Raw genomic sequence first — 17,503 nt, forward strand, 5'->3', positions numbered from 1 at the left:
TTCCATCCCGCTTTGATGTTACTTAGTTTGATGCTAGTGAATATTAAGACCTACCTGAATCTCAACTGCAACAGACCCTACACAAACATTGATCCGTCCTGGACCTGGACACAAAAAGACTTCGATTATATCAGCCATAATTCTTACACAAGTAAAAATGAATTTTGAATCATCTTTGATTTTGCTACTACTACTTCAGTTGAGGGCAGCAAATAAAGGCCCGCAGGCACAATAAAGGATGGATTCGGCAATTTACTTAGCAATAAATACAACACTATGATCCACAGACTGTTGAGTGACTGATAGATATGAGCTGAGAGATCTTCACAGTCGGAACGTCCAGCTCTCTGTTGTGTTGGTCAATTCATAGCGATATTACAGGTAGGCTGGTCAGCCAGAGCCACAGTAAAGAAATCCCTATTCCCGTTGCACTATATGCGCCAAATGGAATATGAATAATGTCGAGTCGAGAGTGTATCATTTTTCACGTACCAACATTTTATTAGGCAACAGAAGCCGCATTGTTTTCGCGTTTATTTGCTCAATCACAGCGATCCTACGTTTGTTGAACCATTCGGCTGAAGTAACTTACACAATCGTGCGCCGAAGCGAAGCCGCAATTCGAAACGAACTATGGCTAACGTACGCCGGCCCGTAATGTCACGCCTTTTGTCGCCCTTTCGGTGTAGGACCGCGGGCTGGACCAATCCCTCAATCCGGAATTACGCTACCTTAGCCGTTAAACTTAGAGAGTCTACGTTTAGTCGTTTAGTATAAATTATGTCTATCCGCTAGGTCTCTGAAATCGAGTAACTAATAATCATCGTCGATGTTCCGGCGCCAGTGGTGCCAGTGGCTTGCTGGTTGCATACGTGCAGGCGCACTAGCGATGAAACCGCTGTCGGCCACCGTTGTTGCCGGTGATTAGCGGCTTCCAGCTGTTAAGCGACGTGTGACCGTTGAGACCGATTCGATCAATCTGCTCCTGCGTGAGGTCCGAAATGGGGGCCTCCTCTTCGGCCTCCTCGAAGAAGTCGATGATGGGATGGTAGTTGTAGTTGATCCGCTGATGACCGTTGGTCGTCGTGACCGTGGTCGTGCTGGTGCTGGCCGTGCTCGCGGGTTGTGGGGCCGTCACGAGCGGCACCGTCGGGTTGGGGAGCGGTGGCTGCGTGCCGACTGGCGACTGCACCAGGCGGAACCCGTTCTGCGACGAGTAAAGCTGCTGCTGCAGCGTGGTCATCGGCGGCTGCAGCGTCGTTTGCGATCGGCGGCGATGTTTTTCGATGATATTTTGTGCCTGCACCTGCGGTCCCGCCAGCTCGTCCAGTTGGCCCGTGCCCGACGGAGGAGGCAACACCAGCACCTGGTTAATGCGCGAATCCGTCTCGGCGATGCTCTGGTCGTGAAGCCCGACCGGTTTCCGGAGAGGCTGTCTCCGGTTCGGGGCGCTGCCCACGTTTCCGGCCCGTTTCAGCGCGTTGTCCGTCTGGAAGGCGTGCGGGCCGCGCTTGAACGGGGAACCGTAGGCGAGATCGTTCGGCGGCGGACTCAGGTAGGTGTCCAGGGTCGGTGGGGCTCCGAAGTGGCCCGGATGCTTTGGTTTGGGGCCGTGCTTAACCGCTGGCCGATCGAAACGTGTTTTTGGGGGCGGCGGTGGTGGAACGGCCGGAAGGTGGTGGTCATACGTCGACTTCGAAGGCGGCGGTGGTGGTGGTTTCGGGACACGCTGGAAACCGTTCGAGAACTGGTACGCGATGTTGTCGTCCGACTCGTCCTCCTGCTCGACCTGATCGAACTGCAGCGTGGAGTAATGGTTGTGGGGCGCCGGATGGTGCGCCGGGTGGTGCGGGATGTACTGGTGCGTGTTCCGGATGAGCGTCGAGGCGGACTCGTTCGGGTCCTCGTGCGCTTTCGACTTCAGGTCGTTGTAGCTGGTCAGCGGCGGGAACGTTTCCCGGTAGCCGTCGATGTGGCAGTTGCAGCAGGTCGGAACCTTGAAGATGTCGACGTGGAGCCCTCGGGCCGCGTCCCAGCTCAGCAGCCGGTGGTAGTTGTAGATCTGGACGCAGCGCGACCGGAAGTTGTCCGTCAGGTAGGTGCACGAGTCTTGCGGCGTGCTACGGAGGGACGAGGTGAAATCGTGGTTAAAGCGTGGTCGAGGTTGGCAAAGGAGCCCCCGCGTGACGTACCTGCACTTTTCCAGCCGCAGCGTTTGTGTGTGTTCGCCGGTGTTGACGATGTACTTCCACTCTCCGGTCGCCGAGCGGGCTTTCTGGGGCCGTGCGTACCGGATGATGCTGGGGCACATGCTACCGCCGGCCTTCGAGGGGTCATCCTCGCGTTTTCTATCGATTTTAGCCGACCGCACGGGGGTTCGCGGGTCAACGAGAGAAGAGAAACGTGAATTGGGGGCGAATGGAGGTCGGCCCCTCACATCGAAAGTTGGCACTTTTCTCACCTCAGCTTCGTGTTGATGCCCTGCTCGATCTCGTCCGGCTCGTACACGGTCCGGTCCTGGGCCGTCGACTTGTCGATGTACTCCGCCAGCAGCGCCCCGATCGCATGCCGGTGGCGCGTAATGCTGTACATGATCTCGGACCTGTGCCCCCGCCAAATGAAGCATAAAATGAATGATCGTGAGAGAGAGAGAGAGAGAGAAGGAAAGGCCACATGAAACATTAACCTAACGCCGAGCGGTGAAAGTTGGCGCGCGAAAGCTCGATGTGTCTCTGGCGCTGACCGATTTGCGATCGGCAGTCCGCGATCGCCGCCGGGGGTCTCATTTCTTAATTATGCTCCCCACCGCCTGGGTGATGATTTGTTCGTCGGCCCGTGGACCGTGTGTCAATTAAACGCTTCCCATGGCCAATCGGGAGGTACGTTTCAATCAGTTGTCGCTTTCGATGAGGCGTGCAGCGTGAAGGCAAATGTTTGCTCTCGTCGACCGAACGCTAATGAGACATCCGCTAGGGTCTAACAATATTCGAACGAGCATGCCCTATGAGGCAGCATTGCTCGTTGGCTGTAATGAGGTAGCTCGACAAATGTTAGCCATCCGGTTTGGATTCGATATGCCGATGGGTTTCGAACTGTTCTATGTGGTGAGAAAGACGGTTTGGATCCTCAAAAAGGAACTCAAAAACTTCTTAAACCGATGCGTGAGGAATCAAATAGAGCTGAGTTTCAGTCCTTTACCACGTCAGTGTTGTCTAATGTCCCGCAAGTTCATGCTGGCTTAGTCACTTTGACAACAATCAGAGCCAGCTCTTGGCATCATTTTGATTTAAAATATGTTATTTTCCTTATCCTAATTATCATTTTCTTATCATTTCATTACCGTAAATTTTTAAAAACAGTTTACATTTTGACGTGCTTTTACTAGCATTGTAAAGCTTTAAAAGGATTCAAGAAATAGTAATCAATTATGCTACTTTACTACTCCAGTAATCAATGTTCGTAGTACACAAGGTCGGCACAGAGAAGACTCATTACAATAAAACTTTGAACTCCTTGTACCATTGCATTGTGGTGGAATTAGGACAATCGTACTGCCAGCAGAAGACAGAATCGACAGACTCTTTGATAGACTGTATTTTGTAAAGGCCAGTTTCAATGTTAGACAGCAAATAGAAATTCCAATACAAACATTTAGCAGTAGCATAACCAAAACTAAACAACCTACTAGAAGCATGATTAGTCGAACATTTTCATGTGCAGCCTTATGCTACCCCCTAAGGTAATTAAATCGATAATAATATTGTTCGCCGGAACAATGCGGTGTAAGCGATAATTATTGAACCGATCGGCACTTTCTTTGTGCACGATGCCGCTGGTTGGCATTTCCTTTAAATCGTTCACCGTCCATCGCCAGCAAAATGCGTTACATCGCCCCGCACCGTGGGCTATGTGTATTATGCTGCACCATTCCTGGTATTTACATTTACAAAAAAATTATTCGACTTGCCTCGGCACGTGCCCGCGTTCGTGAAAGTATTGGAAAAATCAGGGAAATGGAAAATTGTTCGATGTTGCTTCGGTCCGGTCCGCCCACGGAGATTTGTTATGTTAAGATGTTCCGCGGGCACGCGTGCCCCGGCCCTGCGGTGTTTATTTATTTAGTTATGCTATTAACACCGCGCCCCGGCACGGTGCGAAACTGAATGGGTTTCGGTTTCGTGCACTTCGCTTTGCGCACCTTCTTCGTGTAAAGAATTTAAAAATCGCCTATTATCGTTGTGAGAAAAGCTCATACCATTGGGCATTCTACATAAATAATGGAACGCTGTTAGTTAGCGTTTAAAGCTACTGTACGCTTCGTTAAAAGTTTAATGAAGATATTTCTATTTCTATTTCTAATGAAGAGCGTTCGCGAGGTGTTTCAACCTCAACATGTGTTTATACAGGAAACAATGCACCTATTTGTTTCTTAGAAGTTCCCGATCTGGTTGGCCTCTATTGAACTTTGCTAAATCATAAACCAATATTAAATAAAAATCCACCTTCTGATATTTATTTCTAAGGAACTTATAAGAAGATCTCCTATTTACGTTAACTTAATGTAGTGCGTTTTTAGAAGCTCGTTTGCTGCTTCAGCTTGACATGTATTTTCCTGGCAATATCATGAAGATAGTCCCACCAGAAGTGAACTGATAAGTGACATTCCTTTTCGGCATCGAACCAGGATCGCAAGCGAGCCAGATAATGCCGCAGAAGATAAGAGAATCTTCGCGAGCGCATCATCCCGACCGGCAGCCCACCAACCCGCCCTAATGCCACCCCGCGAACTTGCCGCAAATATGCTGCGTAACGAAGCTTTGTCGGGCGGGGTGGTTCCGGCTTCGAGCACGCCACGAATGCGATGAGTAACGGCGGCGCGCGGCGCACGCAAACCGTTCCTCGGAAAATACGCAAACACGTGATGCGCCTCGCGGGGAGCGTCGGGAATGACGCAGACGCGGTCGATGCCTGCCGCTCGCCCCGCTCAGAGGTGCAACGCGCCTTATGCAACGCGATCTGATCGATCGCACCAGATTGCCGGACGCGACGCCGGAACGCACAATCAATCATGCCGCTTTCCGGAACGGAACGGAACCACGAATTGAGTTGTACATGATCGTCTCGGTGTATGTGTGTGTGTGTGAAAGTGAAAGAAAGAAACCGAGGCCGCGCTGCAGTGTCGTTGCGATCGCTCTCGGAATGACCCGCCATCAAGCCGGTACATCCGAGCTACGTCGAGCGGAAATTACATTACATCGTTGGGATTCGAGATCTCATCAACTCTCGCGCGCGATAATTGCGCGAGCCGGTTTGTGTGGTTTGTTTTTTGCGCAACAAGACGTCGGAGGATCGTCTTCCCGCTGGAGAGAAATTGGTCAGAAAAAAGGCCCCACGACGTTCATGGGCTCGTAAACAATCGCGATGAACAGTAACACATTAACACCTGAACACGATCGATCTGATTCGGTCGAGATCGACGTGCCGTCGATCGAGAGAGCTCCTATTGCGGTTGGTTGGTACTTTCTCCAATCAGATCAACAACTTCTTACCACCACCAGCACCACCTCCGTTGGCCTCAGGCAACTTACGTGGGATAGTTGGCGACTCGGATGCAGACGCCGCCCGAGAAGTGCTCACAGTTTTCGTTCGGCAGCAAGGTGTGGAGTCCCTGCGGCCGTTGCCGATTGCCGACCAGCCGCTCTGCTACGGGCCCTCCGGAAGTAGAGGCTAGCCCCGAAGCGTTGCTACCGGCGCCGAGTGTCCCGTCCTTATCCGTCCCATTCAGTCCACTGAACGCCAGGTCTTCGATCTCGTCCAGCGTGAGCCTGTGCCCCGAAGACTCGGAGAGGTCCGCGGACGCGATACTCGGCAGTGCCGTCGGGCTCGGTACCGTCGGGACAGGGACCAGCGTTTGGGGTTTAGCCGACACCTTGGGCAACGTGACCGGGATCGGCCCATCGGAGGCCATCGCCAGCTGGTCGCGCTGACTGGCGGACGCGTTGAAGGCGGTCATGTTCAGCTTCCGTTCGTGGTACGTCATCCGATCGTCGGACCGGTCCTGGGTGCGCTGAACGTTGAACCGGGGTAGCGCCTGGACGAGCTTCTCGAAGAACGGCACATCGGAGGAGCGGATCGAGCGGCTCTCGGACTCCGCGTCGTCCCGTAAATCCTCCGGTAGATCCACCACCAGTCGGTCGTCCTGCAGGTTGGCGTCGGCAGGCCGCCGATCGTTCGTCCGGAACCCGTGCGGCTCCGGCCGGGTGCTGAAGCTCCGGCGGAGCAGATGATTCGACAGGACGCCCTCGTCCTCCAGGAAGTCGGGACGATCGGAGCCGGGTTCCTCGGCGCCGGGGTGCTTCTGCTCGAACAACAGACTCTCGCGCTTGGCCACGGTTCGGATCATGTTGGCGATGTCGTAGACGAGGGGCAGGATCAGCTCGGGCCGGTTACCGAACATTGCTTTGACCTGCAAACGAAACGCCAAACGGTCTGTCAGTAATTGCTTTGGCCCAGTTATTTGGTGTAAAGTTGTTCCAGCCGGATCTATGCTACCCCTTGCTCTGGCGAGCGGAAGAATTGAGGTCGACGCCTTGCCCGCTGGCGCTCCAACGAAATTGCTCCAATCAACGAATTCTTCCGACGCGGCGTACGCCAAGAACTCGGCCTCACCCCGCCGAAAGACGGGAACGTAAAGTTCCTCCGAAAATGTGCCAAATCGATCGTTTTCGCGGTGAAATTCCGGTACTTCCGCGGGTGCTCAACGCCACGGCAGTACCGTTCGAAGGTTGTTTGCTGTTGGTTGGGACCCGCGGCGGCGCAGGATTCGGTGAACATTTCGCACAACAATGGCCGGGTTCGGTGTTTATGGCTGAGCGTTCGGCGTTGTTAGCACTTCAATCGCATCACAAATGAGCGCGCGGTTCGGGTGAAGAATTTCAATTCTTTTGCCAAAACGTCTCGACACAGGCGCGTCAATCGGCGCAAAATAAATAAGGAACCCAAAATGGTTAATAAATAATGCATGAACGGCCGAACGGGATGGGTCTCCGCTCGGGGGAACTAACCTGCGGAAGGAAGACACGGCATCGAAAGGGGTTACAGGCAAATATCTGCCGAGCTGCTCGGCGAAACCTAGCATCAGAATGATTACCATAAATGAGGAATCGATTCCTTGAGTTCCTCTTTGGAGAAACGCTTATTAATGGCATAAAAAATGTGTGAATTTTTCTCTTTATCAGTGTGATATTCTCTCGACATTTGCCCAAGAGTGTTGTCGTCACCACCAAGAATAAACATGTCTTGGATTTACACCGCTCGTCTGAGTTGTTACTGTGCAAATACTTCACTTCAATACGCGCAAATACTGTGCAACTTCACTTTACTTAACCCTCATACAATGATTTACCTATACCTATTGTTCCTATACAATGTTCGCGTCAGAACATTAATTAATTATTGGTCAAAAGTACTGTTTGGGAGAGTATACATAAACAATTGTTTACGATGATAGTTGCTTAACACTTCAAACTTATCTTCCAGGCTCTGGATCGGCAGATTCTTAGCTCAATATTGAAGAGCATGTGGCTGAAAGTTTGCAGGCAATGTTGAGTATTCAGCATTGGGTTTCGATTCTGGCAATATTTCTTATTACAAGATTTGTTTTCCTGCTGCTTCGATTGCAACTGACGTTAATACTACTTTTTACTTTCCGAACCTTTTTTGTGAGGGATTTTCGAATATGGAAACAATTTCATAATCCCGAAAGCTCTTTTCCATACCACTTCTAGCAAATAATTGTGGAACTTTGGAATGGGAATAATCAGTGTAACTGAAAGTGGCATTTTTGAGTTATGCACTTGGAGAAGGCCATAAGAACACGTCGTTCATTCGACTCTTCCAGTCGAGTAGCTTTTAAAAGTCTAGTTTCAGCTGCTTTTTGGATCACCTCCTAACAAGAGCCTTCTCAATTATGAATCATATGAACTGATACTAATTTATATTTTATACTTGTCCTGGGTTCTCCTGATGCTGCGTGAATGATATCAGTGTGGCCATTTCCAAAATATTGGCAATACTCTGCACACCTTCAGCTACTTTTGAAGCGTCTTCGCCAACCATGTCATTGGCGCATTGATGACTTATTGATGATTTAAGCAACCATTCGAATCATTCCTACCAAGAAATCTCTTTCCTAAATGCAAACTTTTTTGTAAACTTATCTCGTCATGGAAATCGCTATCTAATGAGCCATCGGAATCAAACTAATTGACAGATTGCCTCCAAATTTCCTCGCATGACGTATCGCTGATTGGTCGCCTGAGCTTCGTGAGGTGGCAATGAAACATGCACGGCCTTGCTGACTGGACTGGCTGACGGAAAACATATGGCACTTTAGCTTATCTCAACTCTTTCGCAGAATTCATCCCCAAATCTATCCATCAGCTAAATTGTTTGCTTAATGAAAATCGACGCCACATCCGTCATCCGGTCGGGCCGGTGGGTCGATTTGCGGTCGATTGCATAAATTGATGCTCGGCTGTAAATCACTCAGCGGGGAACCCAAATCAAGCGGGCAGCCGCCCGCTATAATGCCTGCCTTATCGGCCGCGAGAGATATCATTGTCCGGGACGGGACACCAGACTAGCTATCTTATCGTTCGAGCTTCCGATTTCGCAATCGGCCGAAATCAGTGCCAAAAAATAAAACACTCCAACCGCATTGTCTCGGTCAAGCAAAAACAGGATGGTGGTTTCGCAATTTCTCTGCGACAGCGCGTTTCGGATCCAACCGGCGATAAGAACCGGAGCGGGTAATCCGCTTCCGTCTTTAGTCCATCGTCCGGTCCGGTGGGTATCGAGATCAGGCGACGGTATCGAATCGAATCCATCACTTGCGAAGCTGCTCGCAGTCTGATAAGGATGCGCAGGAGTGGCTTCGATAGCAGTCACCTCGTGGCCGGAACGTTCAGTATCGATCTGACGCTCCGAAGCGATGCAGTGGCTAGTATTTGCACTTTGTTTGACGTTCGGTAAGGTGACGCCGGAATGATTTCAATGTAACGTGGGGACCAATTGACTCTGTTTACTTCCCCCACTAGCGGTGGTCCAAGCGGACCGTGGAGCGGACGATTGGGCCCCACGGTTGATCGGTGGCACCAACTCGCCCTGGGGCCAGTTTCCGTCGGCCGTGTCGATCAACACGACGTTCCAGTTGCACTGTGGTGGTAACATCGTTGACCGCCAGCACGTCCTGACGGCGGCCCAGTGTGTGTTCGGCGCCAACCGGCGGCTGATCGATCCGTACTGGATCACGGTCGTGGCAGGTGACATCGCCCTCGCTCCGATCAGCCGCCACCGGCAGACGCGGAAGGTGATCGCGATCTTTCCGCATCCCCAGTTCAACATCCAGACATTCGAGAACGATGTGGCGGTGCTGCGCCTCGATCGGCCGTACGATCTACCTTCAAACACCCTGAATGTGGCCAATCGGACACAGCGCATCGTACCGAACGGGGAGAACTGTCAATTTGCCGGCTGGGGAGCGGCGGCCGCCGCCGTCACCGCACCGGTCAACGTGCTGCAGCGCTTCATCCCGGTGGTGGTAAACGACCGTGACAACTGCAACCAGGCGACCATGCACGCGGGTCGCATTCAGGAGAGCATGCTGTGTGCCGGAAATTTGGTCGCATCGACGGGAGCGGCGCCGTGCAATGGGAACGCCGGAACCGGCCTCTACTGCAACCGGGCGCTCGTTGGCATTCTGAGCTTCGGCATTAACTGCGGAGTGGCCAATAATCCGCCCGTCTTCTCGCAGCTCCGCTTCTACAACCGGTGGATCGAGCAGCAGTTCAATCAAACCGAGGGCCGCCCCTTCGGTTGGTCGCCGGGACAGCTTTAGACCGGAACGTACCAGTTCGGGGTCGTATTGGGATGAATAAATGTGTCGAGAAGTTATGTTACGTGTTCTGAAGCCATTTCTCTATCGAGTTCCAACGCTTGGATCGAATCCTAGTTTTTCGCAAACCTACTGGAGATGTACCTCTTTTTCCGATGTAGCTTATCCACATCTTTCTCTTCCAATGGCCTATCGCATACAGCGAGGGTAATGCTTTGAACAAACTCAGAAGTGGATGGCCTACGGCTCACAACCGGGTATTTATTCGAAGCTCGTGTCTTCGCGGTCTTGTGCCGAGTCTGACAGTTCAGAATGTTTGTTTAGCACCCAAGAACTTCATTGAGAAACTCAAGTAAGGGGTACAAATCAGGCGATTCTTCGCTTAGTTTATTGACTTCCGGAGTTACAGTGCAGGAATCGGCGAAGAGCCCGCGAGGGGAATATCTTGCCGCGTGAACTGCTCCCGGATCCAGGGCAGGTAGTAGCGCAGCTGGGCGTAGATGCCCGGGTTGTTGGCCTGGCCACAGCCGAGTCCCGTCACCAGGATGCCGGCGAGTCGGCCCTCACAGAACAGCCCCGTGCCCTGGTTGCTGGCGCAGACACCCGGTCCGGTTCCGGTGGTCCCAGCGCACACCATCGAGTCCTGGACGCGGCCCAAGTTGACCGCCAGCGTGTTGCACGTGTCGCGGTTCAGGATGGGCGTGTTGATGAACTGCTGGAGCGGGCTGGCCGTTCCGTTGGCCCAGCCCACCACCTGGCATGCCTGGCCGTCGAACATGACCTCCTCGTAGATGGTGGCCACATCGAGACTGGGAACCGGCACGACCGGGAAGAAGAAGTTGGTGCTGGTCCGCAGCACCGCCAAGTTGTTCTCGAACGTGTACGGGTTGTACTGCGGGTGCACGTACATGGCGCTGATCGCGATGCGGGCCCCGGCAAAGTTGAGCTGCAGCGCCCCGGACAGGATGGTGACCGCGGTGTTCTGGAGCAGGGTGTGCTGGGGCGTCAGCACGCAGATGGCCGCCGTCAGGACGTGGTTGTCGTTGAGGATCACCCCGCCACAGAACGCGTTGGTCGGGGGAGCCGGCAGACCCACGGCCACGACCGATGCGAACTGACCTAGCACGGCGTTCGTACCGCCAGTAATGAACGGTACAAACGGTTCGTACTCATCCTCCTCTTGCAGCCGGTAGCCGGCCACATGACCAGCGATGGCTGTGGAAAACACCGTAAGTTCCTTTCCTATCCCTGGCCGCCAAGTTCTAGGGTATCTTACCGAAAGCCAAAAGAATATACGCCACTCCCTTCATAGTTCGATGCGCTGCCAACGGACGCTACGGAAACACTGACGGGAGCGATCGCCTCGGTCGCTAAGGTACAGGCCCAACGGTCCCAGGGGGCGGCGATAAGATAAACGTCCGACAGCGCCACGGTCCAGATTAGCGGACTCTAGGACCCTCGCTTAAGGCGTAGAAATCGGTGGCGAACGCCGTCAGTAGTCGTCCAGCACTCGCCAGGTGCGGAAGGATTTTGTGAAAGAGACTTGCGGAAATGCAGAAAACGATTCTAGTGTCCTGCCTGCTGGCGGTGGCCCTCGCCGGTAGTGGGTCCAGCGAAGAGCGTAGCTCTCGGGTCACCGGTGGAACCATAGCCGTTGTGGGGCAGTTCTCGTCGGCCGTCATCCTCGAGACTCCGTTCATCGCCCAGAACTGCATGGCGACGGTGCTGAACCGCGAGCACGTACTGACGGCGGCCTCCTGCGTCATGAACCCGACCACCTTCGCCATGATCAACCCGTTCTGGTTGCGCATCATCGCGGGCGACGTCAACATCGTGCCGATATCGGTGAGGCGCGTGGTGCGTAACGTGTCGCGGAGCTACGTCCACCCGAACTACAACCGTCTGACGGACAACAACAACATCGCGGTGCTGCGCGTCTCGGAGATGTTCCCCGAGTTCCACAACACGATCGAGCCGGCGCTCCTTAACACGCGGCTCCTTCCGGATAACACGCAGTGCCAGTTCGCCGGCTGGGGTGCCACGGCGAACCAGCCGACGGCTGCCGTCCGGACGGCGCAGTACGTCATCACGCAGCCAACCCTCGCGACGGCCTCGTGCAATGCGGCCAACGTGCACAATAACCGCGTGCAGGGCACGATGATCTGCGCCGGGGCGCTGGCAGCCTCCGCCAACTCGGTCTGTCTGGGTAATATGGGCGGTGGGCTGTACTGTAATGGCCAGCTGACCGGGGTCCTCGCGTTCGGGCTCGCCTGCGGAGTGGCCAATCAGCCCGGTGTCTACATCGACGTGCGCCAGTACACCCAGTGGATCCATTCGCAGTTCACGCGCAACGATAACCCACCGGCCGGCTGGGTTCCACCACAACCGTTATGAGACCAAAAATGTCGAAAAGTGAAATAAAAGCATTCGTTGGTCGTCTTGCTAGTCGAGTTCACATGTTCCATGTGGTCGTTTCTATTCCTACGACCGCTCGTCAGTGTTCCAATGGAAATGGAGTGAAACTAAATGTTGTCCAAGTTTTCATCTTCAATTACGCCGAAGAAACAATCAGCTGACGGTTACGGCGGCTCCTTCTTCATGCCGGCAATGTGCGGCACAAACGGTTCGTACGGTTGTGGAAGATATGCGATGGTTGTGGAAGATACCGTCAGTTTTCTTCGTATGCCTGGTCGCCGAGTTCTAGGATATCTTACCGAAAGCCAACAGAATGTACGCAACTCCCTTCATAGTTCGATGCGCTGCCAATGGAAGCTACGGAAAACTGACGGGAGCGATCGCCTCGGTCGCTAAGGTACAGGCCCAACGGCCCCGGGGGTTGGGGGCGATAAGATAAACGTCTGGCTGATTAGCGGACTCTAGGACCCTCGCGAGTCAGTAGTCGTCCAGCACTCGCCAGGTGCGGAAGGATTTTGTGAAAGAGACTTGCGGAAATGCAGAAAACGATTCTAGTGTCCTGCCTGCTGGCGGTGGCCCTCGCCGGTAGTGGGTCCAGCGAAGAGCGCAGCTCTCGGGTCACCGGTGGAACCATAGCCGTTGTGGGGCAGTTCTCGTCGGCCGTCATCCTCGAGACTCCGTTCATCGCCCAGAACTGCATGGCGACGGTGCTGAACCGCGAGCACGTGCTGACGGCGGCCTCCTGCGTCATGAACCCGACCACCTTCGCCATGATCAACCCGTTCTGGTTGCGCATTATCGCGGGCGACGTCAACATCGTGCCAATATCGGTGAGGCGCGTGGTGCGTAGCGTGTCGCGGAGCTACGTCCACCCGAACTACAACCGTCTGACGGACAACAACAATATCGCGGTGCTGCGCGTCTCCGAGATGTTCCCCGAATTCCACAACACGATCGAACCGGCGCTCCTCAATGCGCGGCTCCTGCCGGACAACACGTTGTGCCAGTTCGCTGGCTGGGGTGCCACGGCGAACCAGCCGACGGCCGCCGTCCGGACGTCGCAGTACGTCATCCCGCAGACGATCCTCGCGACGCCCTTGTGCAATGCGGCCAATGTGCACAACAACCGCGTCCAGGGCACGATGATCTGTGCCGGGTCGCTGGCAGTCTCCACCACCTCGGTCTGTCTGGGCAATATGGGCGGCGGGCTGTACTGCAACGGCCAGCTGACCGGGGTGCTCGCGTTCGGGCTCGGCTGCGGAGTGGCCAATCAGCCCGCCGTCTACATTGACGTGCGCCAGTACACCCAGTGGATCCATTCGCAGTTCACGCGCAACGACAACCCACCGGCCGGCTGGGTTCCACCGCAACCGTTGTGAGATCGATGTGAGAAAATGTCGATCGATGTCGAAAAGTGAAATAAAAGCATGCGTTGGTCGTCCTGCTAGTCGAATCCACATGTTCCATGTGGTCGTTTCTATTATTACGACCACTCGTGAGTGTTCTAATGGAGTGAAACCATATTTCGTACAAGTCCAAGTTTCAATTTCGCCGAAGAACTAATCAGCTGACATTTCTCGGCACACCGTACGTCATCGACGGTTACAGTCACTCGTTGTGAGTGCATTGGCTTCTCAGGCACGACTTGTGGGCTTTCCGAACCCCAAACGCTGCTTACTTGCTCTGCTCATTTTCAAATTTAATATAGTTTGACTTGAAGTGAATATTTCCCAAGTTTCTGCAAGCATTCAATGTCCAATTTCATAAACGTCAAACTTGTTACTAACTGTTTACAATTTCCAGAATGAAGTTTGACGTTTTTGAAGTCGGTAGTGTCAAGAAATTGTTAGTATCAACCTCCATCCAGATCACCCTGTTTCGAAAGCGACATTATTTCAGAACTTTGAAGATACGACAAGAGTATAAAGGTAACCTGAGCTACCAACAGAAGAGCTTATCACTAGATCCCGATCGATAAACTTAAGCTATCGGGGTGGAGCTAGATATTGGTTCGCGTTTTATCTAATGCGTTCCTGCGGATGACGAACTGCTGATAACCTACAACCTGCCTCATCGTGAATGTCACATCTATGAATAATGATTTACGTGCCGCCTGACATTCGTATTCTGTGTCGATTTCGCAATCAAACTTCAGTCGAGTATTCACTAATGACTTTATTTGACAGATGATTGAAACTAATGCTAGAGACACTCCCCGGTGGCGGTCTTTAAGCTACGTGCGGATTCCAGCCGACGGGCATGGGCTGCGTCCGGTTCAGCTGGTTCTGTATCCAGTGGCTGGCGAAGCGGACCTGCGTGCCGATCAAGTAATGCGTTGAGGTCTGCCCGGCCGTAACTGCCCATTCGAGGGCGTTGACAGCGCTCAGCTCTCCCGCACAGAACAGTGGATCGCCCGGGTTCAGGAGGCCGATGGTGGGATTCTGCCACGTGGTACAGATGTGTTCCTCGCGCACCAGAATCTCCCAGGCTCCGACGCGCTGCACTTCGTTGCAGGTGTCCCGATTGAAAACGGAACTGGAAACCTTCTGCAGACGTGGCACGTTCTGTGCAACGCCGACGGGCGAAGTCCAGGTGACCCAGTAGCAAAAGTAAGTGTCTGGCACGATGCGCATTCTCATCTCGGCCACCTCGAGCGCATTGCTCGGCAGCACGAACGATTGGTTGAGCTAAGGTCAGAAGTCAGAGCGGCAGTCAGAAGCGTACGGCGCACGTCGCACCTTTGGGCTTACCCGTATCACGGCCAGATCGTTTTCGCCCGTTGCAGGGCGGAAGTTTTCGTTCACAAAAATGTGTTGGGCTTCCCGTGTCTGCCGGGTGTTGGCGACCGGAACCATCATAATATCACCCCCAAACACTCGCACCAGGCGTGGCGGGTAGATCCGTGACAGTTCGGATCGTTCGCCGTACTCCATAACGCACGAGCCCGAGGTCAGCACATGGTTCGGGTTGATGATCGTTCCGAGGCAGTAGCTGTTCAGGGCGGGAGTTTTCACCACCACCACCGAGGGAAACTCTCCCCATGCCGCATCCACGGGCGCGGATTGGGCCCAGCATACGGTGGTCCCACCGAGCAGTACCACCGCTAGACCGACGAAGAACTTCAACATTTTGTTGGCGTTCGGGGTGGCGTTTTGTTACGCCCACTGACACTGACTGGCCTGTAGCCAGCGACTCGAGTAGCACCGGACCCGGTGGTCGATATCCGGTGCGCCCTTAATGCGCTTTTAAGGCCACATATCTTATCGTTAATCCCCCTTTTCGATAAACGCCAAGGTTGTGGAGTCAGTGTTTTGGGAGCACCGAAAATACCTTCTCCCGGATATTGTTCTGTCTAAAACCAACACATCACAATTCAGTGCAAGTGGCCGTGGGGCCGTGTTTACTCATTGACCCATCCAGGGAATCAATTCAGCGTTCTCTGGTATCCGTTAGCAACGTCATCAGTTTGGCACGTGGAACGCAGGGAAACAAAGTTGATATCGCTGGGAACGCATCAAGTTTCTCATTTAAGCACCTTAACGTAGCACCGTTATCGGTGTTAACCAGATCCAGATTAAGCGCAGCGGACAGTTCGATACGACGCCACGCCACGTTTTGGCCTCAATATTACGAAAGTGGACATTACGATTGGGAAAACTCGTTACTGAGATTGGATCACAGCTTCAACCGAAATCTAAGACCACCTAAGACATGGACTTGGGAAGGGTGTCCCCTCCCGACACTCACCTGCTCCAGCGACAGTGTGTGGCCTTCTCGCGAGTTCACCTGCGCCGAGATGAGGGCCGCCAGGGTGGACTTTTGCGTCCGGGACATCACCTTCAGCAGTGGCAGCACCTCGGCAAACTTGCGCTGGAACTCCCGGTTGGCGAACGCCTTCAGCATGATGTGCTTCATGCGTTCGGCTTTGCGCTGAAAGTCCGAGCCGCCCTGCTCGACGAACTCGACGTCGTCCATCAGCTCGAAGCTCGTATCGTCGTCCTCCATCAGGAACGGTTCTAGCTCCTCCTCGCCCGCCACTTCCCGGACTTCCTGCGTTGGTGGAGGCTTCGCGTAGCTGATCATCTTGTGCGACGGCTGCATCTGCTGATCGCTACCGTCGTTGACGTAGTAGTAATCGTCCGCGTCGTCCTTGCCATCGTCCAGCTCGAAGTCGGGCAGCCCGGAATCGGAGGCCGCTAGGGCGCCCCGTGACACGAGCGTGGCCCACAGGATGGCCACGAAGGCCCACTTCACTCGCGATCGCATGGCGTTCGCTTTTCTGCGTCAGTCACTTCGGCACGCTAATTGGTCCGTTCTTGTCAGGGAGACGCACGATTCACAGTTGCACGGATCGTTTAAAGCACCGACGCCATGGTTGATTAGTGCACGTCTTGAGCGACACTGGTTATCGTTCATTAACACTTGTCACCCGGGTGCAGTTCGGTGGAGGTAAAAGCTGTTGGTACGAAGCAAACAATACGGGGCGATTTCTTTTACTGGTGTCTAATCAAATTTATGGGCTCCCCAAATCCATCCATCAGACGACGGCTATAAATTCACGTGGCCCGGAAGTGCGCTGGATGGACTTCGTTTTAACGTGCGCCAAATAAACGGGAGTAGAAAGTGAACAACAAGTGGACCCACTTTGGGCCCAATAAATTATCACACCCGGGGCAGCCGGTCCAACTTCTGTCGCCTCATCAGCAGGTTGTTTATCTTGCGGTGGTTCCATTTCCCTCCCCCGGGGAGCGACGGGCCCCGTGATGGGCGAGAAAATAATTTGCCCACCCAGTTCACCGCCTTACGCACGGTGGTACGGCGGGAAAAAGGCACTGGGGACGATGTCACGCGGGACCCAACCGGGTGACATGTGGTAGCTCGGGCAAGCACTTTCGAATCGTTCGATTTCTCGGGATGGGAAATCGCAACTGAACTTACGGGAAAGTTCGATCGAGGATCGAGGTTGCTAATCCCGACGCTAAGCCGGAAGTGTCGCGCGAAGCCAGGTTCGGGAACTGGACTCTTATCGGGGTGGACCCAGGAAAAGCGTAGCGGTGTGTCGGGTCGAGTCGGAGTCTCCCACGTTTACAGTGCGGCCCGGTGCGGCCCATTACAAAACGCACCCGCTTCCGCCATTCGATTTCCGTGGGTCACGTTGCGCACGTTTTCAGGAAGTCGACGATTGGGCGATCG

General features: G+C 53.8%; 4 protein-coding genes across 4 annotated transcripts; 2 read left to right on the forward strand and 2 right to left on the reverse strand.

Moving 5' to 3' along the window:
• Positions 1–883: 883 nt before the first annotated feature.
• Positions 884–16,576, reverse strand: LOC128266887 (neurotrophin 1). The gene is made up of 5 exons (XM_053003676.1): positions 16,058–16,576; positions 5,589–6,466; positions 2,462–2,602; positions 2,193–2,348; positions 884–2,120 (listed from the first exon to the last, which is right to left on the reverse strand). Exons 1-5 carry the CDS (start codon positions 16,574–16,576, stop codon positions 884–886), a joined length of 2,931 nt encoding a protein of 976 aa, XP_052859636.1.
• LOC128277677 (trypsin alpha-3-like) lies at positions 10,299–11,205 on the reverse strand. Its single transcript, XM_053016172.1, has 2 exons — positions 11,172–11,205; positions 10,299–11,110 (listed from the first exon to the last, which is right to left on the reverse strand). The coding sequence occupies exons 1-2, from the start codon at positions 11,203–11,205 to the stop codon at positions 10,299–10,301; spliced, it is 846 nt and encodes a 281-aa protein (XP_052872132.1).
• On the forward strand, positions 11,447–12,289 carry LOC128277680 (trypsin-like). Its single transcript, XM_053016174.1, has one exon. The coding sequence runs from the start codon at positions 11,447–11,449 to the stop codon at positions 12,287–12,289; it is 843 nt and encodes a 280-aa protein (XP_052872134.1).
• On the forward strand, positions 12,847–13,689 carry LOC128277679 (trypsin alpha-3-like). The gene has a single exon (XM_053016173.1). It carries the CDS (start codon positions 12,847–12,849, stop codon positions 13,687–13,689), a length of 843 nt encoding a protein of 280 aa, XP_052872133.1.
• Positions 16,577–17,503: the final 927 nt, after the last annotated feature.

The sequence above is a fragment of the Anopheles cruzii genome, chromosome 2 (genome assembly GCF_943734635.1).
Source record: "Anopheles cruzii chromosome 2, idAnoCruzAS_RS32_06, whole genome shotgun sequence".
Classification (NCBI taxonomy): Eukaryota; Metazoa; Arthropoda; class Insecta; order Diptera; family Culicidae; genus Anopheles; species Anopheles cruzii.